This window comes from Dendrobates tinctorius, unplaced genomic scaffold, assembly GCF_039654945.1.
Source record: "Dendrobates tinctorius isolate UK_male_01 unplaced genomic scaffold, ASM3965494v1 ptg000154l, whole genome shotgun sequence".
In the NCBI taxonomy this organism is placed as follows: Eukaryota; Metazoa; Chordata; class Amphibia; order Anura; family Dendrobatidae; genus Dendrobates; species Dendrobates tinctorius.
The window spans coordinates 10,251,359-10,268,725 of record NW_027361821.1 but is presented as its reverse complement, the minus strand read 5'-3'; the positions used below and the strand labels follow the sequence as shown (position 1 = coordinate 10,268,725).

At 40.5% G+C, this 17,367-nt stretch overlaps 1 protein-coding gene across 8 annotated transcripts in view; it reads left to right on the top strand.

The window, feature by feature from the left end:
* Positions 1–17,367, top strand: part of TENM1 (teneurin transmembrane protein 1) — a 1,357,925-nt gene that overhangs the window by 858,232 nt on the left and 482,326 nt on the right. For 6 of the 8 annotated variants that reach the window (XM_073547613.1, XM_073547619.1, XM_073547618.1 and 3 more), the window contains 2 exons: positions 11,174–11,376; positions 14,673–14,883. In XM_073547613.1, the coding sequence (XP_073403714.1) occupies positions 11,174–11,376; positions 14,673–14,883 (414 nt within the window). The remainder of the gene's footprint in view (positions 1–11,173; positions 11,377–14,672; positions 14,884–17,367) is intronic. The other 2 variants (XM_073547617.1, XM_073547614.1) reach the window with 1 other exon arrangement.

Sequence of the window (17,367 nt, the reverse complement as noted above, 5' to 3'; positions counted from 1 at the left end):
AAGGTAAAGAAAACTGCACCAGCCCTGGTGGGCGCGTCATATGGTATAGGTTTTAGGATAAACGACAATGTGAAATATCTTTGCTTTTTCTCTGTTTAGGTTATTCCACATCTTCCTTGCTTACACTATAAAAAGAACAACAAAAATGTAAATATGGCCAAATATTAGCAATCACAAGTTACAAAAGTTATTGAACTTTTGGTAATTATGTTTTATTTTTGCCACAAAAAATACTTTTTGATGTTTTTTTAAATAACTTTATTTATTGTGGACAGAACTAACTGACCAAACGACAACTTTTTGACAAAGTAACTACCGTATTTTTCAGACTATAAGACGCACATTTTTACCAAAAAATTTGGGGGGAAAATGGGGGGCGTCTTATAATCGGAATATACTTACAAATACTGTGGCAGCTGCAGGAATCAGGGCAATTTGACGGCGGTCCCAGTCCGACGCTGCTGGGTGATGATCAAACTCCCTTCCCAGGCTGGTGCAGCAATTGCGAGATCTCAATCTGCTGCGATGCGGTGGCCACCAGGAACATGTACCTAGTCTCAAAGGTCAGATCCTGACTATTGTTTTTTATTTTTTTAATGACACATGAGTGCAGAAGTCAGAGATTGACTGCCATAGCCACACTTTGGATTCAAGTAAGCGTTGACCAACAGAAAGGCCAGAGTATCTGCCCTAGAACATCAGTTGAAACAAAAATTGAGTCATGTCTATTTGTTTTATAGCATTTGCTACTGTCTTTCTTTTTTTTCAAAACTTTGTTCACCCCTTCTCTAAATTTGCCTAAAAATTAACGATGGCACGAAAGCCCTTTACTTGCAATGCAAATCAAAAAGCAGACATATTTAAATTATTCATTTTTAAAACTTCATCAAAGTTTTTTCAAACATGTTTTTCTGGTTTGTATTTTATCAAAAGTATTGTAGAAACAGATTTGTTAAAGGGAATTTGTCGCCAGGTTTTTTCACCTAATCTAAAAGCTGCATGATATAATAATAATAATAATAATAATAATAATAATAATCTTTATTTATATAGCGCCAACATATTCCGCAGCGCTTTACAGTTTAACAGTTTCAAAACACAAGTCATAAGTAACAACGCTAACAATACAATAATTAAAGCAAAATAAGACGAAATAAGACGACCCTGCTCGTGAGAGCGTACAATCTACAATGAGGTGAGGGAGATACAAAGTACAGGTGTGTATTTACAATGGTGTATTTACAATGAAGGTCCAGCCATCTTGCAGGAGTGAAGGATGGATGGAGATAGTGAATGGGCTACGCATGCACACTTACACAGAGAATGACTTTGATTAGTGAATGTGATAGGCCGCTCTGAACAGGTGTGTTTTGAGGGAGCGCCTAAAACTATGCAAATTGTGGATAGTCCTGATTTCTTGGGGTAGAGCATTCCAGAGGATAGGAGCAGCACGGGAGAAGTCTTGGAGTCGGGAGTGGGAGGTACGGATTAGTGCAGAGGTTAGTCGAAAGTCGTTTGCAGAGCGCAGCGATCAGCTAGGCCGATAGACAGAAATGAGAGAAGAGATGTAAGGGGGTGCCGCACTGTGGAGAGCTTTGTGGGTGAGAACAAGTACTTTGAATTGGATCCTATAATGAATGGGCAGCCAATGTAAGGACTGGCGAAGAGCGGACGCGTCCGAGTACCGATTACCCAGATGGACGATCCTGGCTGCTGCATTGAGTATGGACTGGAGAGGGGATAGTCGAGTGACGGGGAGGCCAATTAATAGAGCATTACAGTAATCCAGGTCGAGAGTGGATCAATGGAACAGTGAGGGTTTTTGTTGTTTCCATAGTGAGAAAAGGGCGGATTCTAGAGATGTTCTTTAGGTGTAAGCGGCAAGAGCGGGCAAGGGATTGTATATGGGATGTAAAGGAGAGATTGGTGTCAAACATAACACCCAGACAGCACACCTGCTGCCGGGGTGTTATTGTGGTACCACCCACGGAGAAGGAAATGTCAGATTTAGGGAGGTTAGTAGACGGCGGGAGCAGAAGAAGTTCAGTTTTGGAGAGGTTGAGTTTCAGATAGAGAGCGGACATGATATTGGAGACTGCGGACAGACAGTCACTGGCGTTCTGTAGTACAGCGGGGGTAAGGTCGGGGGAAGACGTGTATAGTTGTGTGTCATCAGCATAAAGATGGTACTGAAAGCCAAATCTGCTGATGGTCTGTCCAATTGGGGCCGTGTAGAGAGAAAAGAAGGGGGCCAAGGACTGAGCCCTGAGGTACCCCGACAGCAAGAGGAAGAGGAGATGACGTGGAGCCAGAGAACAAAACACTGAAGGAGCAGTCAGAGAGATAGGAAGAGAACCAGGAGAGTGCAGTGTCCTTAATGCCTAGTGACTGGAGCCTAGAGAGTAGGAGATGGTGGTCAACAGTATCGAAAGCTGCAGATAGGTCAAGAAGAATGAGCAGAGAGTGGTCACCGTTACGTTTTGCTGTCAGAAGGTCATTGGTCACTTTGATGAGTGCAGTTTCAGTCGAATGTAGGGGGCGGAAGCCGGACTGTGAAGGGTCTAGAAGGGAGTGAATGGAGAGGTAACGGGTAAGGCGGGAGTAAACTAGGCGTTCCAAAAGTTTAGAGATGAAGGGGAGATTGGAGACTGGTCTGTAGTTGTTTTGCAGGATGGGTCGAGAGCAGGTTTCTTTAGTAATGGAGTAACGATGGCGTGTTTGAAGGAGGATGGGAAAATGCCCGAGGAGAGGGAGAGATTAAAGATTGTAGTTAGGTGGGTTGTGACGACTGGAGAGAGAGACTGGAGGAGATGTGAGGGAATGGGGTCGGTAGTGCATGTAGTCGGACGAGAAGAAGAGAGGAGTCTGGAGACTTCTTCTTCTGTTATGGGATCAAATGTGGAGAGTGAGCCAGGGGAGATGTAGGAAGGGATGGGAGTCACAGCACTTGGTGGTTGGGAGCAGATTTCTTGACGGATATTATCTATTTTTTCTGTAAAGTGGGAGGCCAGGTCATCAGCACAAATGTCTGTGATAGGGGCTTGTGCTTTTGGCCTGAGGAGGGAGTGAAAAGTGTCAAAAAGTTTCTTGGGGTTGTTGGCTAGTGAGGAGATCAGGGTGGTGAAGTAGGTCTGTTTGGCAAGGTGAAGGGCAGCGTTATAGGTTCTTAGCATAAATTTGAAGTGGATGAAGTCTTCTGGTGTGCGGGTTTTTCTCCATAGGCGTTCAGCACTCCTGGAGCATCGCTGGAGAAGTTGAGTTTGCGATGTGAGCCAGGGCTCTTTTACTCTGTGTTTGGAGGTTCTGAGGGTGAGGGGAGCTACTTGGTCAAGGGTGCTTCTAAGAGTGTCATTGTAGTGATGAACAGCCAGATTAGGACAGGAAAGAGAGGAGATTGGGGACAGAGATGAGTGTAGGGAATCTGAAAGTGTCTGAGGGTTAATAGCTTGTAGATTTCTGACTGTGTGGTAGGTAGGAATGAGCTGGGGTGGGCGAGGATTTGTGAGCGTGAAGGAGAGAATGTTGTGGTCAGAGAGTGGAAGCGGTGAGTTGTTTAGGTGGGAGATTGAACAGAGCCGGCAGAAGACCAGATCAAGGGTGTTACCGTCCTTATGTGTCTCAGAGGTTGAAAGCTGTGAGAGGCCTAGAGAGGTGGTTAGTGATAGAAGCTGGGATGCAGATGTGGAATTAGGGCTGTTAATGGGGATGTTGAAGTCTCCCAGGATGAGGGTTGGTAGTTCTGAGGACATGAAGTGTGGCAGCCAGGCTGAAAAGTGGTCAAGGAAGAGGGTGGGTGAGCCTGGGGGCCGGTATATGACCGCTACCCTGAGGGAGAGGGGACGGAAGAGCCTGATGGTGTGGACCTCAAAAGAAGGGAATAAGAGTGATGGGACTGGGGGGATGACCTGGAAAGTGCATTGTGGGGACAGGAGTATGCCAACTCCACCACCAGGTCTGTTTGTGGGTCTCGGGGAGTGAGAGAATTGTAAGCCACCGTAGGAAATGGCAGCAGGAGAGACAGTGTCAGAATCCTGAATCCAGGTTTCAGTGAGGGCCAACAGATTAAGAGAGTTGTTCAGAAAGTAGTTGTGTAGGAAAGGAAGCTTGTTACAAGCAGACCGTGGATTCCAGAGGGCACAATTAAAAGATTGAGATGAGGGAGTGCAAGTAATGTTAATCAGATTATTGTGGTTTTGATATGAGGTAGGGTAGGGGTCGAGGTTGGGGGATGGTGGACCAGGGTTGGGGGAGATGTCCCCTGAAATCAGTAGGAGAAGGAAGATAAAGAGCCAATAGTTGTTGGAATTGTAAGTAGTTTTTTTCTGCGATGTGTTTGGGCAAGATGGGCTGAGGTTTCTCAGGAAGGTGAGGAGTGTGTGGGAGCTGTACATGGGAGAGGGAAGTATAGAGGGGCTGATGTGTATGAGTCGTGATGGAGGGGGGATAGGGTGATGAATGTGGATGGCAAGGGATATAGAAACAAAGACCCTGATTCCAGTGATGTGTCACTTATTGGGCTGCTTGCTGTAGTTTTTATGAAATCGCTGATTTATCAGAATGATATTATCATTAGACGACTAATAACCCTGCTGCCGTGTAGTCCTTCATATTTATGAGCTCTGTTTTACCCAGCCCACACCACTGATTGGCAGCTTTCTGCCTATGCTCAGTATGCACAGAAAGCTGTCAATCAGTGTTGTGGGTGGGGTTATGCAGAGCTCAGCATTTAGATAACTAGTAGATATGCACCAAATAAAACAGGGATCTTATACAAAAAAAAACTACTGCAAGCAGCCAAGTAAATTATTGAAATCAGGGTCTATGCTCCAACGTTATACTGGTGACAGATTCCCTTTAAACTCAGCATATGTTAATGTCAACATAGAATAATCAATTGTACATTATATATCCCTTATTCAATATTCTAATTGGTCTAATAATGAATTTTCCAAAGTAGACTTTGAAGCGCATGTATTAACTTTCATTAGAAAACCACAGTGAAATTATCAAGACCCAACAAAATTCTAGTAAGTGAAACCTCAGTAGACTATGACTTCAGTGTAACAGACGCCAATAAGGAAAGATCATCAAGAGATATTTTAATGAGGTCTCTTCCTCAAGAATAATGGCTTCAGCAGGGTATTGAGTTACACCATTAAGAAATCAGACAAATGATGTTCTTCTGCAGTTACTTGAAAGGCACAAATTTTATGACGATAATAAAATTAATAATTTGGTTTGACCAGTGAAGCTTCACATCAGCGAAGTCAGTGAAACTGATATGAAAGGAAATGTTAGGTTTGTAATGTTTTTTGTCCTTATAATATTCCTAATGGTTTTAAAGTTTAGTACATTGAATTTTAATAGGCTCAATGGGTTTTTCACATACTCAGGAAACGATCTTTGCCCCTGTCCATCCAAAACAAGACAACAGTGTGTGTGTGTATCTATATATCTATATATATACTGTATATAAATATATATATAGAGAGAGAGATATCATTTTTTAAATCAAAAATTGTATAGTCATTCCATAGCTAATTAAACATTAAAAAAAACACATTGGAATATAAACCTAAGACAAGAAAGAAGTGGAACATTGCATTGCCTGATTTGTATTATGTTGATTTGCCAATCAATTTTTCATTTTTCATTTTTGATTGTGTCAACTTGTAGGAAATTATTAGTTCTGTTTCATTTTCTGGCTGATGAATCAAAATCCATGTCATGGATCTTGACATTTTTAACATGCTAATTGTATTTTAACCAATTTCTCTTTCTGTATTATACTATTATTGAAGCGCACTAACCATACTGTGACAGTATTAAAGCAGTTTTCTATTTTCAGAAAATCTCTGTCCTAAGTTGCAATTAGTTTTAAAAAAGCAAAACTGCTAACTTAATAGATTGGCTGTGATGCTCTTCCATGCCTCTCCACTTTTCCTATTGTCTTTATCTTCCTCCTGGTTTAATCTGGCTTCATCCTAGTCTTCAGAAAAATGGTGGTCATGGTGACGCATGAGCAAATTGACCTCAAGGTGGTCATCAGTGATAATGGTGCCGGTGGTGGTGCATGCACAGACTGAGATCTCGGGTCGTCACTGGCACCATTTTTCTGAGAACTGCCAGGACATCAATATGCGCACGTGCCACCTGCGGCTAAGATGGCACCGGTGCAAAGTTTAAACCGGGAGGATAATAAAGACAACAGGAGCAGCGGAGGGGACATGGCAGAGCCAAAGACCCTACCTACACTCCCCCCCAATGTAAGAAGCTATGATTACATGAAAACTTCAAACCCTTCCTTACTGTACAAAATCAACAAAATGGATCTCTTCACCACAGGTATCATTTTAATCACTATGACTGCGCCAATATGGCCATGTGTGTACTTTACTTTGCAAAATCCTGTGGACATGTTCTCTTTAAGCAACGTCAGTGTGAAGGGTAAAATAGTACATATTGCTAAACTATTTTCAAAGGTATGAAAATTTAGTAGAGCAACCCAACTGGGTTCACTCTAACATTACAATATGTTTAGTAGAAAAAGTACCATGAACGCAATTAGGTTTTAATTTCAATGCATTAACGTTTCATGTGGTAAAATAAGTAAATTCATATGGTCGCAATTAGCTTGAGATTGGCTAAGTCGTGGCAGAATCTAAGAGATCCCATAGATTCTGTCTCCTCTGTTCTCCTCCCAGAACTCCAAATTGTAAAATGGACATTCCGAGTTTGGAGTTCAGCATCGGACACTAGGTTTCTGGTACAAGCTCCGAACTTTGCAGTTGGGGTTCGCTCATCTTTATTAAGTAGAAATGTATGATAATAAGATTGACAATTTCACCTAACACAGTATGCACTATGATGACCTGAACGACGTGGGAACCTCAGCCATCGGAGATTTGGTGACCTCTACCTACAAGGAGTATTTCATATTGTTAGATTATAGGCTGATATTTTTATGTCTGTAAGTAAGAGTTGAAAATCTAAGTTTTCATCAATAAAAAAAATATATGTATAACAATGGTATGGCAGAAAATGAGACCAAAAAATAGTTAACAGTAAATGTATATTGAAAATATATTTTTACTCAGTTTTGAAGCCCCAGTGTGATTCATAAGTGGCTGCTGAATTGCTTTTCAAAAATTTTAATAAGTTAGGATTAGTAAGGTACTAGCTGGCAGAAAGAATCCAGCCACAAAAATCAATGTTAAAATAAGTGGAATTTTTATTAAGCATTTTATAAGTTCATTGGAGAATACCCTTGGAAACAGCAATAAAAAAGGTAACATTCTTGCAGAGAAACAATTTTATGAGCTTATGCTGCTGCTGCATTGCAAAGAGCAGAGAAGAAAAGCTAACAGCCTGTTACTGAGAAGTGCATATACAAAGTATTAAGGCACAAAGGTACTTAAAGCAGGTCCATTATCAAGCCCCTGCATAAAACAGTACAAAGGATAATGAATGACATTTACAATGACAATGAGGTCCCAGCAGAATTAATATAATGATAAATTGTGCAGATTTACAATACCGAAATACAATCACGGTGAGGATTGCAATGTATGTTCTGTAGGTTCAGTGCTTGACATTAATGACACTATGGATTATAGAAACCTGCGAGCTCATTCACTGCACAGCGCAGCAAGACACTGTTTGATTCCTTAATATTTAATACAGAGAGGATTAAACCACTCTAGAGCTTACCCCTATTGCTTCAAGAAGTTCTTTTCTTTTTTTTCCAGCATCCACAATAAAATGACTGTAGATACAAATTGTTCTGAGCATTGGTCTGTAGATAAGTACATGAAATATGCCATTGTTTAACTTCTTCCCACCTGTCGACATCTCAATCCTTTTATGAGAATGTGGAAAAATATATATATATTTTTTTTCATTGAGTATTGTAGATTCAAGGAAAGTGAGATATTCAGACTTCTAAAACAAAGGCAAGATAGTGTGTTAATTAAGAAAAATTATGATATTACAATAAGGGTTGGATTTACAAAGACTTAAGAGATGCGGTGTGACATGTTCACTTCACAGCGTGGGATGCTGGGTCGTAGCAAAGCAAAATTGTGAGAATTTCAGTGTCATTCACTAATCCTCTTGTTTTTATACAATGCAACTTGGACTAGACAGTCTTAAAATACACTAACTATATCATAGTGAATCGAGCTAGGTGATAAATTTGGCACATCTTCCAACTTAGTAATGCCATCTCATGAACCTGTTCCATGGCCCTCCAATGAAACTCACTCTGTGCCTCCAATACATTCCTTCAATATTTCTCCATTGACTGACTCCAATGTGCCTCCTAAACTCCTTCCCTAGTGCCTCCCATAAATCCTTCTAATGTTTTTCCTAAGACTTTCTCCCATGGGCCTTCCATAACTCCTTCCCACATGTCTCCCATAAATCCCTCTAATATTCCTCCTAAGACTTTCTTCAACGGGCCTTCCTTAACTCCTTCCCACATGCCTCCCATAAATCCATCCAATGTTCCCCTATAACTCCTTTAATGTCCCTCCCATCACTACTTTCCATGTGTATCTCATGAATATCTCCCATGCTCCAGCTATGAATTCCTCCCTTGCATATCTCATGACTCCTTCCCATGTGCCACCCACAAATCTCTCTCATGTGCCTCCAATAAATCTCTTCCAAGTTCCTCTCATGAATTCCTCCCCTGGACTCATTGCCATGTGACTCCTGTAAATCTCGCACATGAACCTTCCCACTTGCCTCCCACAAATCTCTTCACTGTTCCTGCAATTAATCTATTCCAAGTTCCTCCCATGAATTCCTCCCTTGACTACTTCTCATTTGACTCCCATGAATCTCTCCCATGTTCATCCAGTGAATCCCTTCCACATGCATCCCATAAGTCTTTCCTAAACACATGCAATGAATCTATCCTGTGTACCTTCCATGAACAGTTTCTCATAATAATTTCCATGTGTCTCCCTTTAATCACTCCATGTGCCTCGAATGAATCTATCCCAAGTGTCTCCAATGAACCTATTACAGTACATATGCCTACCATGAATCCTTTAAATGTACCTCCAATGCATCTCTTCCATATGCTTCCCATGAATCCCATTCATGTTCCTTCAGTTAATCTTTCCTATGTGCTTTCGATTAGTTTCTTCCCTGTGCTTCCCAAGAATCCTTCTCATGTACATTGCAGTGAATGGGAAAAGCAGCTTTCACACAAAGACGACACTGCAATAAAACTGCTGATGCTGATCACTGGGGATACCAAGTGAGGAGACCCCACTAATCTGACATGGTCTATTGTCATCCTGGCTAGCCCCTTTAAAAAACATTGCACAGAAATAACCTAGTAATGATCTGTGTAATTATTACTGTGGCTGGTTCACGTCCGTTCAGTGTGTGCTTGATATCACTCACATCTTTTATACCCCAGGGATTAAGGCATCTGCCTAAAATACGTTGGAAGAAGTCCAGCCCTGATACTATCATTCCGTGCACATAAAGCTTGTTTGGAGGTTGTTTGCCCGCTATTTGCTGACCTTTCTCTGTTTATGTCCCCCCTAAACTTGAAAGACTCAAAGCCATCTAATATGATATCATATACTCCATTGGCACTAGGATACTGTATATCTGAATGCTTAGAATTGTAATATTTAAACATGATTATATGATAAGGGATTGTAGCGTTTTATGGCAGAATAATGGCAATATATAAAAAGTGGCGATCTTCCAATTGATTTGCTGAATCATTAAAATGTATTTTAATGGATAATAGTCCACATTAATTAAAACAGTTTTTTTATTTAATTACTCATTAATGAAAAGAACATTCATTTTCTTTTTTATTTCCCAGGCTCCACAGTTCTTTTTCATTGAATTGTCTGACAACTTACATAATCAATTAGTTTAGTGTTGAAAATAGGGTGGGCTGCAAAAAAGGGCAATTTCACCAGCTAGTGGCAAGATAAGCTCATAAAATTATTTCTATGCAAGAATGTTACCTTTTTATTGCTGTTTCTAAGGGTATTGGAATATCCACCGCCACCGACCTTGTTAAGATACCTTAAATTCGGACTATAAGACGGACCCCCATCTTGTAAAACAATCTTGTTTTTTTATATTTTCCTCTCCATCATTTGGGGTGTGTATTATGGTCCTTTAGGTTTTCGCGTTAAATGTGCAGTATTAGTAAAAAGTCTTGGCAATGTTTTTCACATAATCTGTACTAAAAATAAAAATTAGAATCTTGCAATTATCACACTAAACCTGGTAGCATTTTTTAGACTCAAACTGTACTTCCTGTTTCAGGGAACACACATTTACGTTACCAGCAATAAACTGCCTCCGCCCATAACCTTTGCATTGAAGCATCTAATGAGTGTGTGAAGATCATTGTACAGAGAGGGGGTGTGGTCAGCTGTGACATCACCTACTATGATTGGTGGATCCTGTGTTAAAAAAAGTTCCAGTGCACAGTGTGAAAATTGAAAGATTGCGAATTTTGTTTTTTTAATACAGATCGTGATATGAAAAAGAGAAACATTGCCAAACTAAATTTCCTTTAAAGGGGTTATCCTGGACTAAATTAATTTTTACTAGGAGCCAAAAAAATAGCAGGAAGGTAGCTGCTAACCAGTTAACAACTACCTGCCTGTTCTATCCTATGGCGCCTCAGAGCTCTCAACTGTGGTGATTCATCTGCTCCATGTCAACAGATCAGCTCTTCTTCCAGGCTGCTCTATCCATAAGGCATGACTGCATACTGGTTGACAGCCAGCTTCCTGCAATTACAGCTGAATTCAACAGTCACGCCATCAGTAGAGCAGAGTGGAAGAGAAGCTGCTTCTCTTTCGAGAAATCAGTGGAAGCTGCAGAAGAATTGATGGCTGGAGAGGTAAGTGACTGCTCTGTGTCGGCAGAGATCAGCGCTGGGCAGGACAGGCAGGTAGTTAGCAAGTACCGGCATATTTGTTCTTTGTCCCACAGGAAAAAATGTACATAATACTGGATAACTCCCTTCTTAAATCTTAAAAGAATGCAACAAGAACTGGGGTGCACCTTTGTTCTGACCCCCTCCAAATCCTTAGAGTTATTTTATTCTAGCACTATTTGGATTATGCCTTTTGTGGAATTGTCGAGTTGCATTTTCACCCCCTCTCATTATTTGTGTCAGCAGTGAATCAAAGAGGTAAAGCAATTGACTCTGGAGAAGTGGAAATTGGGAAGCAGATTGAACAGATTATCCAACCTGGTTTATTCTGGCGTTTTCAGGTTACAATTCACCATCCAATGTACTTAAAATTCAATGTTTCATTCTCAAAAGACTCCCTTCTTGGCATTTATGGAAGAAGAAATATCCCGCCAACACACACACAGGTACATAATGTTTTCTTCCCCTACTGATGGGAATATAGGAGCAAAAGATATTTTACATATAGTTAATGAAGGACATTTTTACTGTACCTTAAATAGTCTGAGGAGATGTCGGTGTCCAATTTCTACTTTACTAATTGGTAGAAATCTGATACATTGCGATAGTAACAACGCAAGGATCCAACATATTATGTGAATATTAATGACTGAGCTTTGCTTGGAAAGCACAACGTCTGTATTATATTCACTATGACCACTATAGCTAATTTACTGTATAGGGCACCACTAAGTATACAGTGGGGAGAAAAAGTATTTTGTCAGCCACCAACTGTGCAAGTTCTCCCACTTAAAAAGATGAGAGAGGCCTGTAATTTACCTCATAGGTAGACCACAACTATGAGAGTCAAAATAAGAAAACAAATCCAGAAAATCACCTTGTCTGATTTGGCAAGATTTATTTTGCAAATTATAGTGGAAAATCAGTATTTGGTCACCTAAAAACATGCAAGATTTCTGGCTCTCACCTGTAACTTCTTCTTTAAGAGGCTCCTCTGTCCTCCACTCATTACCTGTAGTAATGGCACCTGTTTGAAATCAGTATAACAGACACCTGTCCACAACATCAAACAGTCACACTCCAAACTCCACTATGGTGAAGACCAAAGAGCTGTCGAAGGACACCAGAAACAAAATTGTAGCCCTGCACCAGGCTGGGAAGACTGAATCTGCAATAAGCAAGCAGTTTGGTGTGATAAAATATACTGTGGGAGCAAAATTAAGAAAATGGAAGACATACAAGACCAGTAATAATCTCCTTCGGTCTAGGGCTCCACGCAAGAGCTCACCCTGTGGGGTCAAAATTATCACAAGAATGGTGAGCTAAAATCCCAGAACCACATGAGGGAACTTATTAAATGACCTGCATAGAGCTGAGACCACCGTAACAAATGCTACAATCAATAACACACTACACCACCAGGGACTCAGATCCTGCAGTGCCAAACATGTCCCCTTGCTTAAGCCAGTACATGTCCGGGCCCATCTGAAGTATTCTAGGGAGCATTTGGATTATCCAGAAGAGTATTGGGAGAATGTCATATGGTCTGATGAAATCAAAGTAGAACTGTTTGGTAGAAACAAAAGTCGTCATGTTTGGAGGAGACAGAATGCTGAGTTGCATCCAAAGAACACCATACCTACTGTGAAGCATGGGGGTGGCAACATCTTGCTTTGGGGCTATTTCTCTGCAAAGGGACCAGGATGACTGATCCGTGTGCATGAAAGAATGAATGGGGCCATGTATCATGGGATTTTGAGAGAAAACCTTCTTTCATCAGCAAGGGCATTGAAGATGAAACGTGGATGGGTCTTTCAGCATGATAATGATCCCAAGCACACCACCAGAGCAACGAAGGAGTGGCTTCATAAGAAGCATAAGAAGGTCCTGGAATGGCCTAGCCAGTCTCCAGATCTCAACCCCATTGAAAACCTTTGGAGGGATTTGAAAATCTGTGTTGCCCTTGCGACAGGCCTAAAATATCACTGCTCTAGAGGAGATCTGCATGGAAGAATGGGCCAACATACCACCAACAGTGTGTGCCAACCTTGTGAAAGCTTACAGAAAAAGTTTGACCTCTGTCATTGCCAACAAAGGATATATAACAAAATATTGAGATGAACTTTTGATAATGACCAAACACTTATTTTCCACCATACTTTGCAAAATAAATCTTGCAAAATCAGACAAGGTGATTTTCTGGATTTGTTTTCTCATTTTGACTCTCATAGTTGTGGTCTACCTATGATGTCAGTTACAGGCGTCTCTCATCTCTTTAAGTGGGAGAACTTGCTCAATTGGTGGCTGACTAAATACTTTTTTCCCCAACTGTACATATACAGCACATACAGTAGAATTGTATACCCAGTGTTTACAATGGGGATATACGTAATCCCTATTGGCATTGTCCACTTTTGGGAACTTTTTAGTTTACTTAAATGCACTTATTATGGGCTAAAAGGATTTATTTTTGCAAATGAGTTTTATTAAAAATTTTACATCGTTTTGCTTTTTCAAGATTTTTGTTGTCCTAAATATTCATTTGTGTCCCATGGTCTTAAATCAGCTGGGAGCAGGTAAAAGAAAAGATACAAGTTATTACAAACTCTACTGATAGATTGTCAGAATAAGTATAGAAGGTAGACAACCTCATTACCCTTTAAAGGGGGGGAAAAATTAGGAAAGAAAAAGAGAATGTATAAGTACATTATGTGAGCCTATAAAAGCAAGTGAACACTTTCACTATTTTTTTGATTATAAGTCATTTTTCTTCACTTTAGAAAGTCACATGAGATTAAACTTTTCAGACTCCAATTTCTCAGGCTAGAGAAATGTAGCACCCTGTAGATTATACAGAGCTTCACTGCTGCATGGATGTTCAGAAATCACCAACATAACAATGGAAATACACAAACTGGTTCCCTGAGACAAGGCTTATTGTTTGGAAGACCCCAAGTTATTTATCAGGACGTACATCTGGATTTCCCATATGAAAGGAAACCTGTTATGTTGAAAATGGTATCTAGTCCGCAGGGAGATGATGTAGAATAAGAGGAGCTGATTCAATTGATGTACATTTTTCTTGGAAAAATTTCAGTATATCTTGTATTTTATTAACGGAAATCCCTGGTGTTTGTAGTATATAGTCCAGTGGGCGGTCCTAGTCAGTGATTGACATTCTTTTCTGTATAACTGGAGGATCGCCCACTGGACTGATATTCATACAATCACTAGGGATTTTAATAAATAAGTTATGAGTTATACTGAAATGTTTCCAACAAATTATTATATAATTGTGCTCAGCTTCTCCTGTATACCATGTTATCCACCGAGTGGATGGATAAGTGAAATCTTGAAGATTTTGATTGCCTGTTGATAAGAAGAATCTCATTCTAGGGAATTGAAGAAGCACAAGAGAAATTTTGAAACAGTGTATACATGAAGAGATATAATCTATTTGTATTCATTAAAATAGAAACCAGTTGGTTACAGTAAATTGATGTACATGATAGCTGTTTGACCACATACAGAATTTACATTAGTTATTGTACAGTATAATGATATTATGAAATTATAATAATTGGTCATGTAACACCGTGCACAATACTCTGAAATGTTGAAGCATGTTGGGTTATAGGTTGAACATGATGGACTTATGTCTACCTTCAACCTTAAAAACTATGAAACTATTGAACCTATATCCAGTTGTATCTAATGTAAATTGTGCTTGATCTTTGTGCAGTTCGATTTTGTAAAGCTGATGGATGGAAAACATTTGAAGAAGCAAGAACCGAAAAATGCAGAAAACCCACAGCATGCACCTCGTAGTATCTTTCTGCCGTCACTACAAGAAACGGGTTTCATTGAATACATGGATCAAGGTGCCTGGCATCTAGCCTTTTACAATGATGGCAGGAAGATGGAGCAAGTCATTGTATTAACAACAGCAATTGGTAAGTGTACTCAGTATATTCCTTCACTAACCAATGTTTGATTTTCCAGCACAATGAAACTCAGACGAAGAGTTCTCAAAAGACTCAGTCATAGTATAATTCAATTTATGAGTTGGTAAAAATGCAAAAAGGGGAAATCTAATGTAAATCTACAGCATATTCTAACCAACTTGGTTGCTTGAAGTACAATACATTTTCATCTATTGCCATTTTCTAAAATGCTTGTGCATGCCCTAATCATCTCCCGCCTCGACTACAGCAATCTCCTCCTCGGTGGCCTACCTTCTAACACTCTCGCACCCCTCCAGTCCATCCTTAACTCTGCTGCCTGACTAATTAATCATTCTCCTCACTACACTCCTGCTTCCCCTCTTTGCAAATCCCTTCACTGGCTCCCAATTTCCCAGCGTATCCAGTTTAAACCACTAACACTGACCTACAAAGCCAACCATAACTTTTCTCCTCTGTATATTTCCAAACTAATCTCCCAATAACTTCCCTCATGCAATCTGTGGTTCTCCCGAGACCTCCTTTTCACCTCCATGCTTTTTTGCTCCTCACCCAATCGCCCCCAAGATTTCTCCCGAATATCCTCCATCCTCTGGAATTCTGTGCCCCAACACATTCGGTTATCCACCACATTTGGATCCTTCAGATGGGGCCTGAAAACCCATCTCTTCAAAAAAGTTTACAACCTGTAATGACCCCACAGCCACCTCAACATCATCGGAACTATTGCAACCCCCAACCGACTGTCTCCTTCCCCATAATCTTGTAGAATGTAAGCCTGCAAGGGCAGGGTCCTTTCCCCCCTGTTTCAGTCTGTTATTGCTAGTTTATTTACTGTATGAGACATTTGTATCTTGATGTAACCCCGTCTTATGTACAGCACCATAGAATTAATGGTGCTATTTAATTAAATAATAATATTCTAGTATTTTTATCCAAAATCCATCAGCTGCTCCCGTTACTGCCTACAGACTAAGTGATACACATTACAAGTATATACATTTTGGAAGTACGTGTAACTTTTATAACATTCCTTTCATTTATAGGTTTTTTTTCTTTTTTTTTTAAATGTTTATACTTAAAGGGAATTTGTCACCAAGTTTTTGCCACCTAATCTAAGAGCAGCATAATGTAAATACAGAAACCCAGATTCCAGCAATGTGCCCCTTACTGGGCTGCTTAGTATAGTTTTGATGATCAAATCAGTGTTACATCAGCAGGTGATTATCACTAGAGGACTAGTAAACCTACTGACAGTTCTCCATATTCATGACCTCTGTACAACCACGACTCCACTGTTGATTAGCAGCTTTCTGTTTATGCACAGTTTACACAAAGCTGACAATCCATGTTAGTGGCAGAGTTATACAGAGCTTAGCATTCAGAGAACTGCTAGATCTTCAGTTGATAAATCAGAAATCAGCCCAGTAAGTGTCACATTATTGGAATCATGGTCTCTGTCTCTACATTATGCTGCTGTCAGATAGGATAGCAAAAAATGGTGACAGATTTAACCAACTCTGCTGGTTTAAACTGTCATATTCTACAGTTGTGAGAAAGTGTTTTCCCCTTCCTGATTTCCTAATCTTTTGCATGTTTGTCACACTTAAATGCTTCACATAACCAAATGTAAATATTGGACAAAGATAACACAAATAACCACAAAATGTAGTTTTTAAATCAAGATCTTTATTTTTAAAGGAAAAAGAAATTCAAACCTACAGGTCTCTCTGTGAAAAAGTGATTGCCCACTAAAGCTAATAACTGGTTGGGCCATCCTTAGCAGCAACAACTGCAATCACACTGTAACAATATGCCAGACGCCCCTGCATGGTGTCCCATTCTGTCATCATGTGAGGACGCAAATTTACTCACTGACCTGGCCCGTGGTGCAATCCCCAGCGTGCTCCAGTTCCTTCCTCCTTCCGCCTCTATGTACGCTACACTGTGTCTCAACGGCGTGCATAGGGCAAGGGAGTGCGAGCTCCCCTGTTTTTAAGCATGCGCACATGTTAAATGCTCCCAGCAGGTGCTGGAAAGAATTTAGTTAAATGTGTGTTCTTCTGCAAGGTGTCTCCCAACCAATAGCTGGGAGACATCTTGTATAAAAAGCACCCTTCCCTACTGGGAGGTGCCTGAGCACCCCCTATGATTCGGTTTGGTGGTTAGTGGTACCAGTGTGTGCCAGGTCCCCCTTCCTTAGTCTGTTAGTGTCCTATATCCCATATTTCTTCTAGTACACCATAGTTTGCTCTTGTTTCCTGTGACTGGTTCGGTGGTGTCCATACGCCGTAGCATCGGTGGTACCTGCTTGCCACCCTGGGGCTGAATACCCAGATCATAACTGTGAACTTATCCCTGTGGCCCCTTGTCTGCACAAGGAGAACCTGTCCCAGTGGCTGTCGTGTCTATACTTTTGCCAAGTGTCCATTCTGTCCGATGTTGTCCCATGAGGCCATCCTGCCTGAACTTGTC